At 43.6% G+C, this 18,162-nt stretch overlaps 1 protein-coding gene across 1 annotated transcript in view; it reads left to right on the top strand.

Annotated features, from left to right (window-relative positions):
• Unc13b (unc-13 homolog B) overlaps positions 1–18,162 on the top strand; it is a 207,861-nt gene that overhangs the window by 31,312 nt on the left and 158,387 nt on the right. The window contains exons 3-6 of the mRNA XM_051157295.1: positions 2,944–3,043; positions 9,186–9,303; positions 10,477–10,600; positions 16,457–16,530. Coding sequence (XP_051013252.1) covers positions 2,944–3,043; positions 9,186–9,303; positions 10,477–10,600; positions 16,457–16,530 — 416 coding nt within the window. The remainder of the gene's footprint in view (positions 1–2,943; positions 3,044–9,185; positions 9,304–10,476; positions 10,601–16,456; positions 16,531–18,162) is intronic.

Raw genomic sequence — 18,162 nt, 5'->3', positions numbered from 1 at the left:
TGGCTCAGAGGTTAAGAGCACTGACTGCTCTTCCAAAGGTCATGAGTTCAATTCCCAGCAACCACGTGGTGGCTCGCAACCATCTATAACGAGATTTGTATACACAATAAATAAATACATCTTAAAAAAATCATTAAGTATAAAATGGGCATAAAACACGCTACAGCATGTGTGTGGAGGCTAGAGGCAGTCAATTCTGACCTTTGCCCTTATAGATTCTAGGAATCAAATTTAGGATCGAGGTTTCCAGTCTCGGTGGCAGACACCCTTGCCTACCAAGTCATCTTGTTGGCCTTTAAATTTATTTTTAGTTTTAAAAATTCTTTTGAGATGGGTCTCACATAGCCCAGGGTAGCCTTGAAGTTGCTATATAGGTAAGGATGACCCTGTGTTCCCCTCTGTGGTGCTGGGGTTATAAGTGTGCACCAACATTCTAGGTCTGTGGAGCTGGGAAGTCAAACCTGGGCCCTGTGCATCTTGGACAAGTACTTCTTCAATCCCCTCTATTATTGTTTTTTACAAACTGGATGTCACTCTGGAACAGAGGCTGACCTGAAAGGTACTATGTAGCCTAGGATGGATTTTATTTTTCAGGAATTCTGCCTCAGCCTCCTAAGTTCTGCAATTACAAACATGAGCCACCGTTCTTGGCTGGAATATTTTAGTGGCTTATACTGAGACTAAAACAAAACAAAACAAAAAACTATGAGCTTAAAAAAAATTAATTGGCTAGCTGTGGTAGGGCACATCTTTAATCCCACCACTTGGAGGTAGAGGAGAAAGAGTCTGAGTTCAAGGCCAAGATCTGCATATCTAGTTCTAGGACAGCCAGGACTGCATAGAGAGACCCTGATTCTAAATATAAAGACAAGACTATTGGCAGCATCCATGTAGGTGCCTGTGTGTGAAACTGTACGTGCCTGTACATGTGTGTGAAACTGTGCGTGCCTGTACATGTGTGTGAAACGGTGCGTGCCTGTACATGTGTGTGAAACGGTGCGTGCCTGTACATGTGTGTGAAACGGTGCGTGCCTGTACATGTGTGTGAAACTGTGCGTGCCTGTACATGTGTGTGAAACTGAGTGTCTGTACATGTGTGTGAAACTGTGCGTGCGTGTACATGTGTGTGAAACTGTGCGTGCCTGTACATGTGTGTGAAACTGAGTGTCTGTACATGTGTGTGAAACTGTGCGTGCCTGTACATGTGTGTGAAACTGAGTGTCTGTACATGTGTGTGAAACTGTGCGTGCCTGTACATGTGTGTGAAACTGTGCATGCCTGTACATGTGTGTGAAACTGAGTGCCTGTACATGTGTGTGAAACTGCCTGTACATGGGTGTGAAACTGAGTGTCTGTACATGTGTGTGAAACTGTGCATGCCTGTACATGTGTGTGAAACTGTGCGTGCCCGTACATGTGTGTGAAACTGAGTGTCTGTACATGTGTGTGAAACTGTGCGTGCCCGTACATGTGTGTGAAACTGTGCGTGCCTGTACATGTGTGTGAAACTCTGCGTGCCTGTACATGTGTGTGAAACTGAGTGTCTGTACATGTGTGTGAAACTGTGCGTGCCTGTACATGTGTGTGAAACTGAGTGTCTGTACATGTGTGTGAAACTGTGCGTGCCTGTACATGTGTTGTGCATGGAGGGCAGATCTGGCCTGGGGTCTCTTCCTCAGTTCTTTCCACTTCAGTCTCTCAGGTGGGGGCCTCTTGGCGGACCTGGAGCTTCCCAGTCGGCTGACTGGATGGTCAGCAAACCCCGGGGCCTCCTTTTCTAGCTTCCAATTGCTAGGATTACTTGTGTGTACTACCAGCTTGGAAAAAGATTTAAGTTTTGTTTTCTAGTACTGAGAATTGAGTCTTGGGACCTCACATGCCAGGAAGATGCTCTGCCACTTGGCCCTTCCCCAGCTCACGTTTACGATCTTACAATACAAAATGTAGTTTAGGCCTCAGAAGAAGAGCTGGGTGCTCACAGTCTTGGCTGGCATGTGTGAGGCCTTCTAGACATGTCTGCTCCTCTCATGAGAGTGCGGGGTCTAAGCTCACGTCCTCCTGCTGGGGCAGCAAGCATCTTACCCACTGAGCGTCTCCCTCTCCCCAGTTCTTGTTGTTTCTGCTTTGGGGATACTCTCTCGCTTTGTAGCCTAGGCTGGCCTGAAACAAGAGCTCTTCCTGTCTCAGTCTCCTCACCTGGCCAAAACCACATACCTTTTAAATGGTATTTGGACAGTTTATCTTCTGATAGATGTGTGCGGCAGTCCCATTTTCTCACATTATCTGACATTAGGTCATTGTTTTAAGCAGTATTTGGCAATTTGATGAATTAACATAGCTTTTTTTTTTTCTTTTATGAAATGATTTTCTTAGTACAAAAAGCAAACCCTCAGGCCACATGTGGTTGTGCACACTTGTAATCCTACTTCTGAGTAGGCTGAGGCAGGAGAATCAAAGTCAGCAGAGTGAGTTGTCAGACTTAGTGCACACATGCAGCGGATCCGACTTCTGAGGACGGAGGGTTAGGTTATCCCTTTGTTTTGTACTCAGTTTATCCTGTTAGAGATTTTAGAGATTTTCCTCCCCCCACCCCCAAGACAGGGTCTCTCAGGGTCACCATGGCTGCCCTGGACTTGCTTTGTAGACCTGCCTTTGCCTCCTGAGTGCTGGGATTAAAGGTGTGTGCCACCACGCCTGGCTCTATCTCTCTTTTTAAAATCTGATGTATATGGGTGTTTTGCCTGTATGCTTGTCAGTGTACCACATGTGTGCTTGGTGTCCATGGAAGCAAGAAGAGGGTGTGTTCCTTTTGAAGAACAGCCACTGCCCTTCAGTGCTGTGCTATCTCGGTAGCCTTTGCTATTACTTAATTTTAAGGGCTCTGTGAAATTGGGTAATAATCTGAATACTATTAACATCTCTGTTTTGCAATTTTTTTAAAAGATAAATTCAACACATACGTGACCCTGAAAGTCCAGAACGTGAAGAGCACAACTGTAGCAGTCCGTGGTGACCAGCCTTCCTGGGAGCAAGATTTCATGTTGTAAGCATTTCGCCAAAGTGTCTGTCGCATGTTCCATAGTCGTCATGAGTCAGTGATGTCCAATGAAACAGTTAACCAGTTCGTGTGTGCCTGTGACGCATCCATGTGCTAGCCGTGCTGTGACAGTTAACCAGTCCACGTGTGCCAGCTGTGCTGTGCTTTTTTTTTTTTTTAACCTGTAGAGTTAGAGGAGCAAGTGAGGCTCACAGTAGTAGGGGAAGCACACTGCAGGTGTTTTCTTTCATTGAGCCGTCATTGTTCTTGGAGTTGAATGATGAGAATGAGTAACCCTGAGGTACCTTAGTGAGTAGAGAAACCGCCCCTTCAGAGTCTTCTCACAGATCAGAATTCAGATGCACTACAGCACACTTAACGCAACATCAAATGTGACTTTGCCTTTGGTCCTCAGAGGCTCCTAAGGAAATGTGCTTATGTGCGTTTGAGACGGTATGTACCCAAGTCATTTCCTCAGAGCACGGCTTCTCAAACCTTTTCCACTCTTGGCCTGTTTTCCCTTGAAAATTTTTAATTGACTGGATATATAGGTATATAAAATAGGTGTATAAATCAAGCGTTTACAAAAGTAAATGCGTTGAACTTTTTAGGGCTCAGGACATAGCTCAATTGGTAAAGTACTTGCTTGGCATGCTAGAGGCCTTGGGTTCCATCCCTCACTCCCCGTCTCCCCCCAAGATAATTTCTTTTGGACAAGGGATGTAGCTCAGTAGTAAAAGCCTAGGTTTAGGTCTTGACACGGAAAAAAAGTAAAAAAAAGTAAACTAAGCTAAAATCTTATTTTTCTTTAAAGCAGTTCTTTGTAGATGAAAGCAGGCTGTATACAAATGAGATGGATGTGCCTGTTTACTTTTTTATGAAACTTTTTTTTTGTTTTTGTTTTTGTTTTTGTTTTTCAAGACAGTGTTTCTTTGTGTAGCCTTGGCTGTCCTGGACTTCTTTGTAGAACAGGTTGGCCTCGAATTCACAGCAATGCACCTGCCTCTGCCTCCTGAGTGCTGCTATGCGCCACCATGCCTGCCAGTGAAACTTTTCTTAAGAACAGCAGTCTTCAAGATGAAACATCTTAGCATGATATAGTGCAGTAATAAAACCCCCACGTTTTCATGCAGAAGGATGACATAGCTAAGCCATTACGACATACAAGAGAAAACCTTGTAAGTATAATAAAACAGTACAATCTACAGCAAACTGATCCAGGCCACATTTCTTCCGCATTGGTGCCACAGTGGTGTGCACAGTACAAAGCTGCAGGGAAGTCACGTGGGGCAGCAGGGCTAGCACTGCTGGGAACACCTCAGATTCACTACATTGCACTTATGACTTTGAGTGTTCTAGCGTAGTGTTTGGGAAACTCTTAACCGTTTCCAAATGTTTTGTGACCTCCCAAATTCAGTTATGTGGCCACCACGTGGTGTGGCAACCGAAGTTCTAAGCAGCTGTGCCTTCAGAACTGTGCTTCTCAACATGTGTGTCGGGACTCCTTTGGGATCAAATGACCTTTTCACAGGGGTGCCAAAAGCATTGGAAAACACAGATATTTACGATTCATAACAGTAGCAAAATTACAGTTAGGAAGTAGCAATGAAAATAGTTTTATGGTTGGGGGATCACCACAACGTGAGGACCGTACTGAAGAGTCATAGCATCAGGAAGGTTGAGAACACTGAAGCAGATGCACAGTCTCTCCTTGTAGCTCTTCTGTTGCCATGAGCAGGTTACAGCCTCACGCCTCCCTCTCAGAGCCATGAGCAGGTTACAGGCCTCGTGCCTCCCTCTGAGAGCCATGAGCAGGGTTACAGGCCTGGCTTACACAAGCCTCTTCCCACACAGCTGGACCGCAGTATGGCATGTCGGTCTAGCCTTCCCGTTGTCTCCCAGCGCCGTCCTGTGACAAGTGCTCCCTTAGAACTCTTCACTGTGAAAAGCTGCAACCTCTGTTCTTTCTCCTCAGCACCATTAGCTGTGCTCTTGTTGCTTATTTTCCAGCTGCCCAGAACATTTCTTTCACCTCTGCTGTGATTTGTGTGGATTTTTATCTGTTTTCTATATTGACAGAGATCCTGTGTGAATTTTGCTTTATTTTTGTTTTTTGGTTTTTCAAGATGGTTTCTCTGTGTAACCCTGATTGTACTGGGACTCACTCTGTAGTCCAGGCTGGCCTTGAACTCAGAAGCTCACCTGCCTCTGTCTCCTCAGTGCTGGGATTGAAAGTGTATGCTACCACTACTCGGCTCTTTTTTTATGTTTACACATAGGCTTTGTTAGTTGTTTTCTTTCTTTCTCTCATTCCTTATTCCTTCCACTGTGTCCTGTTTGTACTAGTAGCTCAATTGCTGATCTGTCTTCCTGTTTTTTTTTTTTTTTCTTTTTTTAAAAAAATAGTTATTTATTTATTGTATATGAGTGCTTTATCTGCAGAAGAGGGCATCAGATCACATTATAGATGGTTGTGAGCCACCATGTGGGTGCTGGGAATTGAACTCAGGACCTCTGGAAGAGCAGTCAGTGCTCTTAACCACTGAGCCATCTCTTCAGCCCTCTTTATGTTTTCTTATTTTCTTTCTTTCTTTTCATTTCATTTTGCTTTTTGAGACAGGGTTTCTCTGTGTAGCCTTGGCCTAGACTTGGTTTGTAGCCCAGGCTGGCCTCAAACTCACAGCGATCCACCTGCCTCTTCCTCCAGAGTGTTGGGATTAAATGTGTGCGCCACCACGCCTGGCTCTGTTTTCTTTTTTTAAAACCTCTTCTTTCTCAATGTATTTTGTTGCTCTAGGTGGTATAGGGTTTTGTTTTTCTCACATTATTATTTTATTTATTTGTTTGTTTATTTATCTGTTTGTTTGTTTGTTTATTTATTTATTTGCAACAAGGGTGATGTAGCCTAGGCTAGCCTCAAGTTCACTACATTGCTGAGCATGACCTTGAACTTCTAGTCTTTATGAGGCCTCATGATTGACTCTGTGTGTGTGTGTGTGTGTGTGTGTGTGTGTGTGTGTGTGTGTGTGTGTGTGTTTTGAGACATTGTAGCCTAGGGTTACCTGGAACTCAATACAAGGAAAATGACCTCTTAAGTTGTAGGAATTCTCTCCTGCCTCAGTTGACCAAGTACTAGAATAACAAGCATGTGTCACCATATATAAATTTATATTTATATGTTTTTATATCTTATTTGCAGCACTAGATTGCTTATTCTTTTTTTTTTTTTTTAATTTTTTTTATTTTTTTTGAGACAGGGTTTCTCTCTGTAGCCTTGGCTGTCCTCGCTATGTAGACCAGGCTGGCTTTGAACTCACAGCAATCCACCTGCCTCTGCCTCCTGAGTGCATGCGCCACCACGCCTGGCTGCTTACTTCTTAAAATTACTCATTTTTATTATTATTTGAGGATCAAACACAGGGCCTTCTGCGTGTTAGGCAAGAACACCCCTGAACTCTATCTCCAGCCCTTAGATGTTCTCGGTTAAGGGAGGCGTCTGCACTTACGGCATGAGTGTTCTTGGCTCAGAATCTTGTATACACTGAGTTAATTTCCTCTGGGCTCTTGGGAAAAGCATAGAGTTATAACTCTTTTTTAAAAAAGATTTTATTTATTTTTATGAATGCAGTGCTCTGCCTGCATGTACACCCGCAGGGCATAGGGCATCAGATCACATTATAGATGGTTGTGAGCCACCATGTGATTGCTGGGAACTGAACCCTGGACCTCGGGAGGAAGAGGAGTCAGTGCTCTTAACCTCTGAGCCATCTCTCCAGCCCCAAGTTATGACTTCTTGATTGTACATTCTAAGCATCCATACATGAGAGGAGAATAGGTTTTCTTTTTTCTGTCCATGTCAAGCTGCTAAAGACTCTGGGTGACTTATCTTACCTGGTGGCTTCAGACACAATGAGGAGCTGCACTGGGTCTATTCTGTGGGCATCCCCAAGGGAAGTTCACGTTAGAGTCAGCTGGAAGACACCTCACATAGGCTACAGATGTCAGGTGCACTTTCACAGTCTGGTTCATTAGGCTGAACAAACCACAGGACAAAAAGCTCAGTGTCCCCACTGTGAGCAGCCTAAGATAGTGACCAGGTCAGTTACCTAGTCTGCGGCTGTGGGCAGGTCTTCAGATACCTTGGGAGATTTCTGCAAACCAGAACAGGGCCTGATGTTAAGTGTCTCTCCCCCAAAGAACCAATTCTATGTGTTATGAGTGCTTGGGAAATACTGAGTGAAGAAGTAAATGAACTCAGCAGTGTGCTCCGTGCTCCACTGTGTTTGTAAAAGGAACACATCTTCTCTTTATGGGCTTGCGACACAGTTGGCCTGACTTCTGTGGCTGTCAGTGCACACTCCAAACTAGTGCACTTGAGACCGTTTACCTTACAGCCCAACAGTGAGACCAGGCTTTCCCTAAGGAATGCACACAACACTTCCTGAGATGAGTACAGGCTCGTATTTTTCTGGATAATTCCTGTTTTTTATATTGGTAGCCACTGTTTCTCATCTCTCTTGCCTTTCTCTTCATGTCATCTTGTGTTTCAACAAAGCTTTCTTGAGAATGTTCTGGACACTAACATAATGCGTTTCCCTGTCCTACCCCAGCACTGTGGTTGTACTTACAGCCTTTCCAAGCCAGTGTTCTGCCGTATTTGACACCACATTTATTTATGCCTTGTCACTGCTGGAAATGGAACCCAGGGCCTCTAAATCTTTTTGTTTTATAAGACTTCCCCGCCTGAAAGTTCCCTGTTTGTATTACATAGATCTAAGTTAGAGAAGTGGTAGTGTTAGCAATAAAACATGTAAGATTGCTGCACAGCCGGTTGTGGTGGCGCACGCCTTTAATCCCAGCACTCCACTTGGGAGGCAGAGGCAGGCAGATCGCTGCGAGTTCGAGGCCAGCCCGGTCTAGTCCAAGACAGCTGAGGCTACATAGTGAAACCTTGTCTTGAACCCTCCTCTGCCCACCCCCCCAAAAAAAGATTGCTGCACAGGAGTAGAAATATAGGCAGGCGGCGTGGCTGGCGGTAATGCCCGAATCACTTGACCTCAGGGTTTATGGTGCTGCACTGGTCTGACTGTGATCGTGTTTCCAGAGGGCGAAGGATAAACAAAGGTCCTTCTCCTCCTCTCTCCTTGAGCATCTTCCTACTTTCTCTCCTTTTTTCCTTTTTCCCTTTTACTGAGGTATAATCGGGTATAACAGACCTATTATGTACACAGCGTGGGGAGATTGGATATACGTACACCCGGTTACTGTCACCACATTCAAGGTAATAAATGTGTCCATCACCTCCAATAGTTTCTTTCTGACCCACCCCCAACTTTGGTGCTAACAACATTTAGCATGAAATTTATTCTATTAAAAAGTTTTCTTTATTTAGCACTGGGGCCTTGTGCATGCTAGGCAAGTACTCTACCACTGAGCTGCATCTCCAGCCATGCCCCAACAAGATTTCAAGTTCATAATATATACTTTTTGTTAACAGTAGATATTATGTTGTATATAGCAGGTCTGTAGAACTTACCTTGGATCATATAATAAATGCATTTTTGGAATCCTTATCTTAAACAATAGCAATAAAATATAAAAACAAGGCTGGACATGGTGGCGCACGCCTTTAATCCCAGCACTCAGGAGGATTGGTGTGAGTTGGAGGCCAGCCTTGTCTACAAAGCGAGTCCAGGACAGCCAAAAGAAACCCTGTCTCAAAAAACAATAAACAAATAAGCAATCAATATATGTATATACAAATTTATTCTCTCTCTCTCCCCTCTCTTTATTTTCCTCCTCCCTTTGTCCCTCTGTCCCTCCCTTACTCCCTTCTTTCTTCTCTTCCTGGGTCTATGTAGCACACTGTCTGGCTTTGAACTTGTAGTCTTCTGGTCTCAGCCTCCTGAATTCTGGAATTATTGGCATATACCACCACCATGTCCAGTTGTTACCAAAGCACTACTCTGTGGACACCTGTTGTAAGTTCCTAGAAATCTAAAGTGTACTTGCAACATTCAGGGATACCTTTATTTTCCCTAAAACAAGGTACTAGTAAAAAGTGTTCAAGGCTAGCAGAACAGGGAATTAGAGCATTTTTTTCTCATGTTATCTGGCTCTCCTCAAAGGACTTTTCTCTTTCCATCAGTGAGATCAGCCGTCTGGACCTTGGCCTAAGTGTGGAGGTGTGGAACAAAGGGCTGATATGGGACACGATGGTGGGCACTGTGTGGATCGCACTGAAGAGCATTCGCCAGTCAGAGGAGGTTGGTGCTCACAGCCTGTTTGGAAGTATGGTTGCAGCTTTTGCCGCCTCCCATCTTAACTCCTCCTCAGCCGATACTTGTTCCTTTTTATGCATACCTGTTCCTTTTTAATCAGAGGACATGTGCCCTCTCCATTTCTAACCTCACCAGGGGGTATGCGATTGTCCTTAAGCTGTTCTTTCCTGTGTCCTGTGGCTGATCTTGGAGATGCCTGAGCACCTCTTCATCCTAGCAGATAGATGGTCTTGTCTGAGTCAGGTGTGCATGGTCTCAAGTTCTCATTTACACGCTACCCTGGGAAGAACACCTTTACACTTCTTAGCCAACTGGCTAGATACTATCTTGGGGTCTGTTTTTTTAAGCTACTTCCCAGGCACCTGGGTTCAGACTTCTTCTGTGTATAATTCTGTTGGGACTTAAGCACTCACAGGTGTGGTGGGAGGGTTTATCCTGGCTGTACCTGTTTTCAGGTTCAACTCTTGTTCCTCTTTGGCTTCTCACACTTAAACAGAAGTGACTTGATTACTGTTTAGCTTGACTGTGTACCATACACTTTCTCTGGAAGTGGGCAAGGTGAGGGCATGGCTTCATTGTCTGTATTTGATTGAGTTCTACGTCTCTATTCCTCTCAGCAGAAGAGGAGCTCATTTTTATAGCAGCTCTATTCAGTTCTAGTCACCCAGTGACACAGTCAGTCAGAATCATGAGCTTGAGTGCTGGGCCATGTGGAGACTTGATTTATTTATTTTTGATTTTTGATTTTTGAGATAGGGTCTCTCTGTGTAGCCTTGGCTGTCCTGGACTCATTTTGTAGACCAGGCTGGCCTTGAACTCACAAGGATCAGCCTGCCTCTGCCTCCCGAGTGCTGGGACTAAAGGTGTGCACCACCACGCCCAGCCCGGGATGCTTACTTTTAAAGTCTGGTACTCTGGAATTCATCCTCACAAAGGCTACACAGCTGAACCAAGTGAAAGCTGCCCCAAGACCCCATCTCAGCCAAGGGGAGAGAGCACCACAGAACGAGCCGTGAGAGTGGCTTTTCCCCTCATTACCAGAATGTGAGTGGTCCTCTGAAGCTCTTGAAGAAGGGCCTTCAGAGGAAAACACTGGGCTCTTGAACCACACAGGGAACTAAGAAAGTTTAGAGTTTAATCTTTGGCCTTTTTTCCTAGGAGGGACCTGGGGAGTGGTCCACACTGGAAGCGGAGACACTAATGAAAGATGACGAGATCTGTGGAACTAAAAACCCAACTCCTCACAAAATTCTGCTTGATGCACGATTCGAGTTGCCATTTGGTGAGTCTATTTTGATGAGATTAAAAATTTTTTTTAAAAGCTTTATTTATTTTTATTATTTATACAGTATTCTGCTTGCATGTGTGCCTGCAGGCCAGAAGAGGGCACCAGATCTCATTATAGATGGTTGTGAGCCACCATGTGGTTGCTGGGAATTGAACTCAGGACCTCTGGAAGAGCAGCCAGTGCCCTTAACCTCTGAGCCATCTCTCCAGCCCTACAAACGACCATTTATGGAGACTGAAAGTGTGGCTCTACTGAGCTATACCCAACACCTGTGTTACCTCATTTGACCTTCTTTGTACTCCTTTGAGGTCAACCCAGCTATTGTTAACATCTCGAAATCAAGGAAATGAGGCACAGAGGATTTAAGTATTTTGTCCAAGGTTGCATAGCTACGAAGCGGTAAAACAGGATTTAACTTCACATGATCTCTCCTGGCGAGGTGACATGTGCCCTTAACCCCAGCACCTGGGGCACAGGTGGGAGGACCACGGGAGCTCAGGGTGTCAATATTAGCATGGCACTGGAAGGAGACCAGGTGAGAAAGAGGGAAGGGGAAAGGGGAGGAAGGGCAAAGGGTTACCTGGCTCCAGAATCTAGGGTATTAGTTTTAACTATAATGCACTTAAGCTACTTTTATGTTTGCTTTCTTTTGTTTTGTTTTGTTTTCAAGGCAGGGTTTCTCTGTGTAGCCTTGGCTGTCCTACACTCACTTTGTAAACCAGGCTGGCCCGGAACTCACAGTGATCCACCTGCCTCTGCCTCCTGAGTACTGGGATTGCAGGCATGCAGCTTTAAGCTACTTTTCTTTCTTTCTTTTTTTTTTTTTTAAGCTACTTTTCTTGTTGGCTGTTTGGATCACTCATTGCTTGTTCCACTATCAATAGAGTTGCATAAAATACCCTTGTAGTTCTATTGTTTTTCTCTTTCAAATTATTTTGTGGAGTTGGGTAGTAATATTTTTTAGTCATTAATCATGAGAAGTAATGACAGGCATTTATCCTAGAAAACACGTTGTCTTTGTTGTGTGAGCATTATGGAGTATACTACTACTCCATTACACTAACCTACATTGCATATGTATCGTCAATGCAGTTCCTTGGTGCAGTCAAATCAAACATTAAACATGGCTGAGGTATAGCTCATGCAAGGTTTGGGTTCAACTTCTAGCAACACATACACAGACACATAGACACAGACACACGCTTAGACACACAAGGAGGGCTGGGGAGGAGAGCTAGTGAGAGCAAGTGTCCTGAAATACATGAAGCTACTTCTGGTGTAGCATGGCATATTTACAGTTAGCTCTTTTATTATAAGAGCTCTTACCTCTGTTGTTGTTGTTGTTTGAGATAGGATTTCTCTTTATATGTAGCCTTGGCTGTCCTGGACTCACTTTGTAGACTGGGCTGGTCTTAAACTCCTCGGGTGTGTGCCACTACACCCAGCTAAGAGCTCTTATCTTAATAAGAGCTTAATAAGAGTTCTACACTACAACTAAACTGAGCATACCTCTTACATAAAATGTAATATATGTATCAATATATTATATATTAACGTACTTAATATATTAATACCTCTTACATATAAGAGATGTGCTCAGTTTAGTTAGTTTTAGTTGCAGTATAGTTATATATGATTTAGGCTGTATTAGTGTTTCTTTTATGAACTTGGGTGCCCTTGTATTTGGCGCATAGATGTTAAAATTGCAGTATTCTCTAGAGGAAAATTTGTTCGTGTATGTAGTGCCTTCTCATGTGTCTACTGATGAGTTTTGGTTTGAAGTCTATTTTGTCAAACATTAAAATAGCCACACCAGCTTGTTTCCTAGGGTCATTTGCTTGGGCTATCTTTTTTCCACCCTTTTACCATGAGGTGATGTCTAGCCTTGATGTTGAATTATGTGTCTTGGATGCAGAAGGATGGATCTGTTCTCACATCCATTCTGTTAGTCTGTGTCTTTTTATTGGGGAATTGAGACCATTGACGTTGAGAGATATTAACGGACAGTATGTGTTGATTCCTGTTATTTTGTTGTTGTTGTTGTTGTGGTGGTGGTGGTGGTGGTGATATGTGTGTTTCCTCTCTTTTGATTTGCTGGTCTGGAATTATTTATTCCTTGTCTTTTCTAGGGTATGGTTGACCTCTTTGGGTTGGAGTTTTACTTCTTGCACTTGTAGGGATGATTTGTAGATCCATACTGCTTCAATCGGTTTTATCATGGAGTGCTTTACGTTCTCCGCCTATTGTGATTGAGAGTTTTGCTGGGTATAGTAGTCTGGGATGGCGTCTGTGGTCTCCAGGAGTCTGTAGCACATCTGTCCAGGCCCTTCTGGCCTTTAGAGGTTCTGTTAGAAAGTTAGTTGTTATTCTAAGAGGTCTGCTCTTACATGTCACTGGCATTCCCCCTTGTTGTTTTAAGTGTTCTTTCTTTGTTCTGTATGTTTAGGGTTTTGATTATTGTGTGCCAAGTCTTATTTTTGGTCCAGTCTATTTGGGGTTTAGGAATGCTTCTTGTTGTTTTTAAATGTTTTTGCTTTTTGAGACAGGGTCTCACTGTGTAGTTCTGGGTGTCCTGGAACTCACTCTGCGGACCAGGCTCGTGCTGGCCTCACAGAGATCCTCTCTCTTCTGCCCCCTGCGTGCTCGGATTAACGGCTGAGTCGTCATAGCTGGCACCTCCTTCTTTAGGTTAGGGAAATCTTGTGGAAAATATTTTCTGTGCCTTTACCTGGATTTCTTCTCCTTCTTCTATTCCTATTCTTAGATGTGGTCTTTTCATAGATTCCAGATTTCCTGCATGCTTTATGCCACTATTTTTAGATTTAACATTTGATTGATGTATCCATCTCGTCTGGCCTGTCTTTAATGACTGAGAGGCTCTTTTCCATCTCTTGTATTCTGTTGGTGAGACTTGCCTGTGAGGCTCCTGTTCAAGTTTGTAAAATTTTCGTTTCCAGATTTCCCTCAGTTTGCGTTTTCTTTATTGATTCTGTTTCTACGTTCAGATCTTGAGCAATTTTGTTCATTTCCTTCCACTGTTAGTGTTTTCATTGATTTCTTTAAGGAATTTATTCATTTTTTTTTTTTTTTTTTTTAAGGACTACTATCATGTTGATAAAGGCCATTTTAAGGTTTTGTTTTGTGCTTCAGCTCTGTTGCAGCTCTCAGCCCCTGCTGTGGTAGGGCTGCTGGTCTCTAGTGGAGACACAGTGTCCTAGCTGTTATTGGTTGTGTTTTTATGATAGTGTCTAGATGCTTGGGTTTGGGCTGATTGTAATTCTAGGTGTTGATATCTGGTCTTGTCTTTGTTGGGTTTTGTTGCTTGAGTTCTGTTGCCCTCTTTGTTGTTTTGTTGCTTGAGTTCTGTTGCCCTCTCTGGTTCTTAAGAAGGCGTGTTGCCTGGCAGGGAACTTCTGGGATGGGTAGAGCCACTGGAGGTTCTGGGTAAAATGGGTTTCTAGGTATTGGGAGCTGACGCTTGGGAATGGGGTGGACTTGCGGGCTGTGGCTGAGGAGTTCACAGGCGGGAGGAAAGCAGGGTGCTCCACCAGGATCTGCTTGGTCCCCTGGGAAAGGGACGGATGAGGAGAGGCCACAACAGGTATAAAGCTGGAGATGAGCCCTGGGGTCGGACATGGAGGAGAGGAGGGAGCATGGAGGCCTGAAGCTTGCCCACCTGCTGTGCTGGCCTCCTTGCTTCTCTGGCAGGTTCCCAGGCAGCACTTGCTGCTGTTGGTGGAACAAGAGTTTGCATGGGTTGGGGAGAGGAAGGTTGGAGGAGAAGCTCTACGTGATACACTAAAGAAGTGGGTGGAGTGGGGAGGCCTGCTGTAGAGCTGGGTGAGATTGGGAGCTGACTTGGATGAAAGGAGAGCGAGGCGAGGATTATCAGTTAGCCTACCTGCTTGCCCGGCAGGAGTGGCCTGCAGGTTCCCAGGGAATGTGCTGGTGTTGGGGGCTGGGATAATGGGATGGATTTAAAGAGTATACTCATATATTGATAAAAATATAGTTTTATAAGTGCATATATATATAAATTGTTATTTGTACCATCAATCTGTTTTACATCAAGCATTGTACTTAATTGTATTTGTGTGCCTTTATGCAGCACAGCAGGTTTACTTATAGCACTTTCCTTATTGCATTACATGAGGTGAAATGCGTTTTGTAACTCCATAGCAATCTTATGAGCCTAACACCATACACACAGCCTGCTTTTCTTTCTTCTTGTGTTTGTGATAGGATCTCAGGCTGGCTGAGAACTATTGCCTTCCCACCTCCGTCCTCAAGGTACTGGAGTTACAAGTGTATGCCACCATGCCTAGATATGAAGTTGTTCTTGACTGATGTGTTACGTGGCACATAACTGTGTAATGCTTTAAAAAGTTGTCCAGTGAAAATTGTCCCCTTCCTAAGCCTTATAGCCTTATAGCTTTATAGGGTACACAAAAGTCTCCTCGTTCAGCCAACTGTATTAGCATTTCCTTGTGTGTATTTCTAGTGTTGCTTTTCCAGCCAATAAACATATATATATATATATGCCTTTATCCAACTCTTTTATTATTTATTTGTTTGTTTGTTTTTTGGACACAGGGGTTCTCTTTGTAGCCCAGGCTGTCCTAGAACTTACTCTGTAGACCAGGCTGGCTTCAAGCTTGAAGAGACACCTGCCTCTGCCTCCTGATGCTAGGATCAAAGGCATGCGCCACCACTACCTGGATCCAACTCTTCTATTTTTCATTTTAATCTTTTGGGGGACAGGTCTGGCTAATGTATAGTTCAGGCTGGCCCAGAACTTAACTCTGTAGCACAAATGGGCCTCACACTTGTTACCTTCCCATTTAAGTGTGGATTTTACAGAAATCAATTATAATCTTGGTCTCATATTTCTAAAACACAATACTAGCAGTTTTGGGGATTTGTTGTGTGTGTTGAGACAGCGCCCCCTTAGTAGTTAGGCTAACCCAGAACTTCCTGTGTAGTCCCAGCTGCTGCCATGCTCGCTGTGCTCCTGTCTTAGCCTTCCAGCCCTTCCCTGTCCCTTGTTTGTCACTGACCAAAGAACTAGCTTGGAAAATTTCCCTTTTAAAGGGTGAAAAATGTCCCACTATGTATGCATAAGTCATTTTATTCACTTTCTTGTCTGTTTATGGAGTGGGTTACTTCCTAACTCCTGGCTGGTGTGGATAAATGCTGTTCTGAGCATGGAGGTACAGATAGATATTCCTTTGCAGTTCTACTTTTACTTCTTTTGACTGTATCTGTACAAAGTAATTTTGTGTGTGTGTGTGTGTGTGTGTGTATGTGTGTGTGTGTGTGTGTGTGTGTGTGTAGATCTTTTTGCTTGTTGGCTTGCAGCGGCATATGTAGTCAGGCAGGCCTTGAATTTGTAAATCCAGATATTGGAATTACAAGTATGCACTACTACACTTGGCTGTATTTTTAATTTTTTGAAGGCAAATATACATTCTAAGCATCTTTATATCCCAGAGTATCTTTCTTTCTAATCTAATCCTTTGGGAAGTTCTGGTCTTGCTGAGTGGAAGGTAGTGTGGTTACATAAGCTGTAATTTGGGAATCCTGGCTTATCTGTGAAGGAACTCAGCCATAACTAGGATATATATCCTCTCAGAGCTGTAGTTTCATCATCTTCAAAAACAGAATCCGGGATAGCAGTTAGTATATTGTCTTTCCAAAATAGTCACTAGTATCTATGGCAACAATTGAGTCACAGTTAAAATTCATCTGCCACTACCACTTCTCTAACTATTTTCATTTGCCTCAATAAAGTATTATTTGCTGATGACTAATCTATTACTAGCTAATATCATTTGTTCATTTTTATGGTAGACATCCCAGAGGAGGAAGCCAGATATTGGACCTACAAATTGGAGCAAATCAATGCCTTTGCAGATGATAATGAGGTAGGAACTACTTTATTTGCAATATTGAGAGATGGGGAAAATCTCTGATCCATTACGGACTGTACAGAGAGGGGCCAAGAGCTTGTTATCTGAGGCATTAAAATTGTGGCTTTACATGTCTTAGATATGTGCTTTACCAATGAGTGACACCCCCAGCCTGTAATAATGCAGTTGCTGATTCTTCCTCCTCCTCCTCCTCTTCTTAATTACCGTTTTGAGACAAAGTCTTCCTCTGCGGCTTTGACTGGTCTTGATCTTGATATCCTCCTGCCACGGCTTCCTGAGGGCTCAGACTACTGGCACTGCCCATCTAAAATGAACAAGGCCTGGGAGATGTTCTGACATTTCAGTGGGGAGGCACATCTCCCACTTGCTCCGATGGTGCTGTTAGCCTGGCTATGGACCCCTGGGAAGGATCTGACAGCAGCTCCTCTTTTTTTGCACAGATGAGCGTTTCTACTGTTTCTGCTCAGATTTTTGGATATTATCGTTAATTGTGTGCACTTTTTAAGGCTGTTTAGACTGGTGCTTTGCTTGGTCCTGCTGTCATGACTCAGCTCCAGCTACAAGTCTGGTGTGTACAAGAGAAGACAGTCAGGTCCCCCTGGGGCGTCAGGAACGGGGAGAGTGCTTCTGTTGTTGGCATGTAAAGAAAAGAGGGTACTTATTTGGATATTTATTTGGATATGTTTAGCTACTAGAAACACAAGTTGCTTCCAAGATGTTTCATAATGAGCTTGGGAATTTACTTTTTAAACAGGATCTCCTCATAGAGCTCTGGCTTTCCTTGAGCTCATGATCCTCCTGCCTCAGCCTTCCCAGTACTGACATTATAAATGTTCTTGTGCACTAACACCAGAGAACCAAGATTTTAGTGCCCTTGAGGAACGGGATTACATGTTTGCGTAATCATTATGACATCTACCACACTATAAGCACTCAAAGTTGATGCTATTCAAACAGCAAAAAGAAACACAAATTGTTACAAGATAGCCCTCCCCCTCAGAAAGGGGAGACAAGGTTTCTCTGTGTAGACTTGGCTGTCTTGGACTCACTTTGTAGACCAGGCTGGCCTAGAACTCACAGCGATCCTCCTGCTTCTGCCTCCTGTGTGCTGGGATTAAAGGTGTGCGCCACCACACCACAAGATAGCATTTGAGTACTATTTTTTTTTAAAAAAAAACAGTGTCTAGTGTATCTGAGGCTGACCTGGAATATATATATTCATTATATATGTATATATACTAATTATTCACACACATATATGAACAACCTTAAAATACTGATTCTTTTTTTTTTTTTTTTTTTCCAAAACAAAGTTCCACTCTGTGGACCAGGCTGGCCTCGCACTCACAGCGATCCTCCTGCTTCTGCCTCCTGTGTGCTGGGATTAAAAATGTGTGCCACCACACCCAGCTTCAAACACCCTTTCTAAAACCTTTTTTTAAAAAAATCTTATTATACTTAAAAAATTTTTATTTTTATGTACGTATGTGTGTGAGCTCACACATAAATGGGCCTGAGAAGGGCAGAATAGGCTGTTGGGTCCCCCATAGCTAGAGTTCAAGTTGAAGAGATGAAGATTCTGGGAGCCAAACTCTAGTCCTCTTGAAGAGCAGCAAACTCTCTCTC

The sequence above is a fragment of the Acomys russatus genome, chromosome 2, assembly GCF_903995435.1.
Source record: "Acomys russatus chromosome 2, mAcoRus1.1, whole genome shotgun sequence".
NCBI lineage: Eukaryota > Metazoa > Chordata > Mammalia > Rodentia > Muridae > Acomys > Acomys russatus.
The sequence above is the reverse complement of the archived record's forward strand: the minus strand, read 5'-3'. Positions and strand labels throughout refer to the sequence as shown.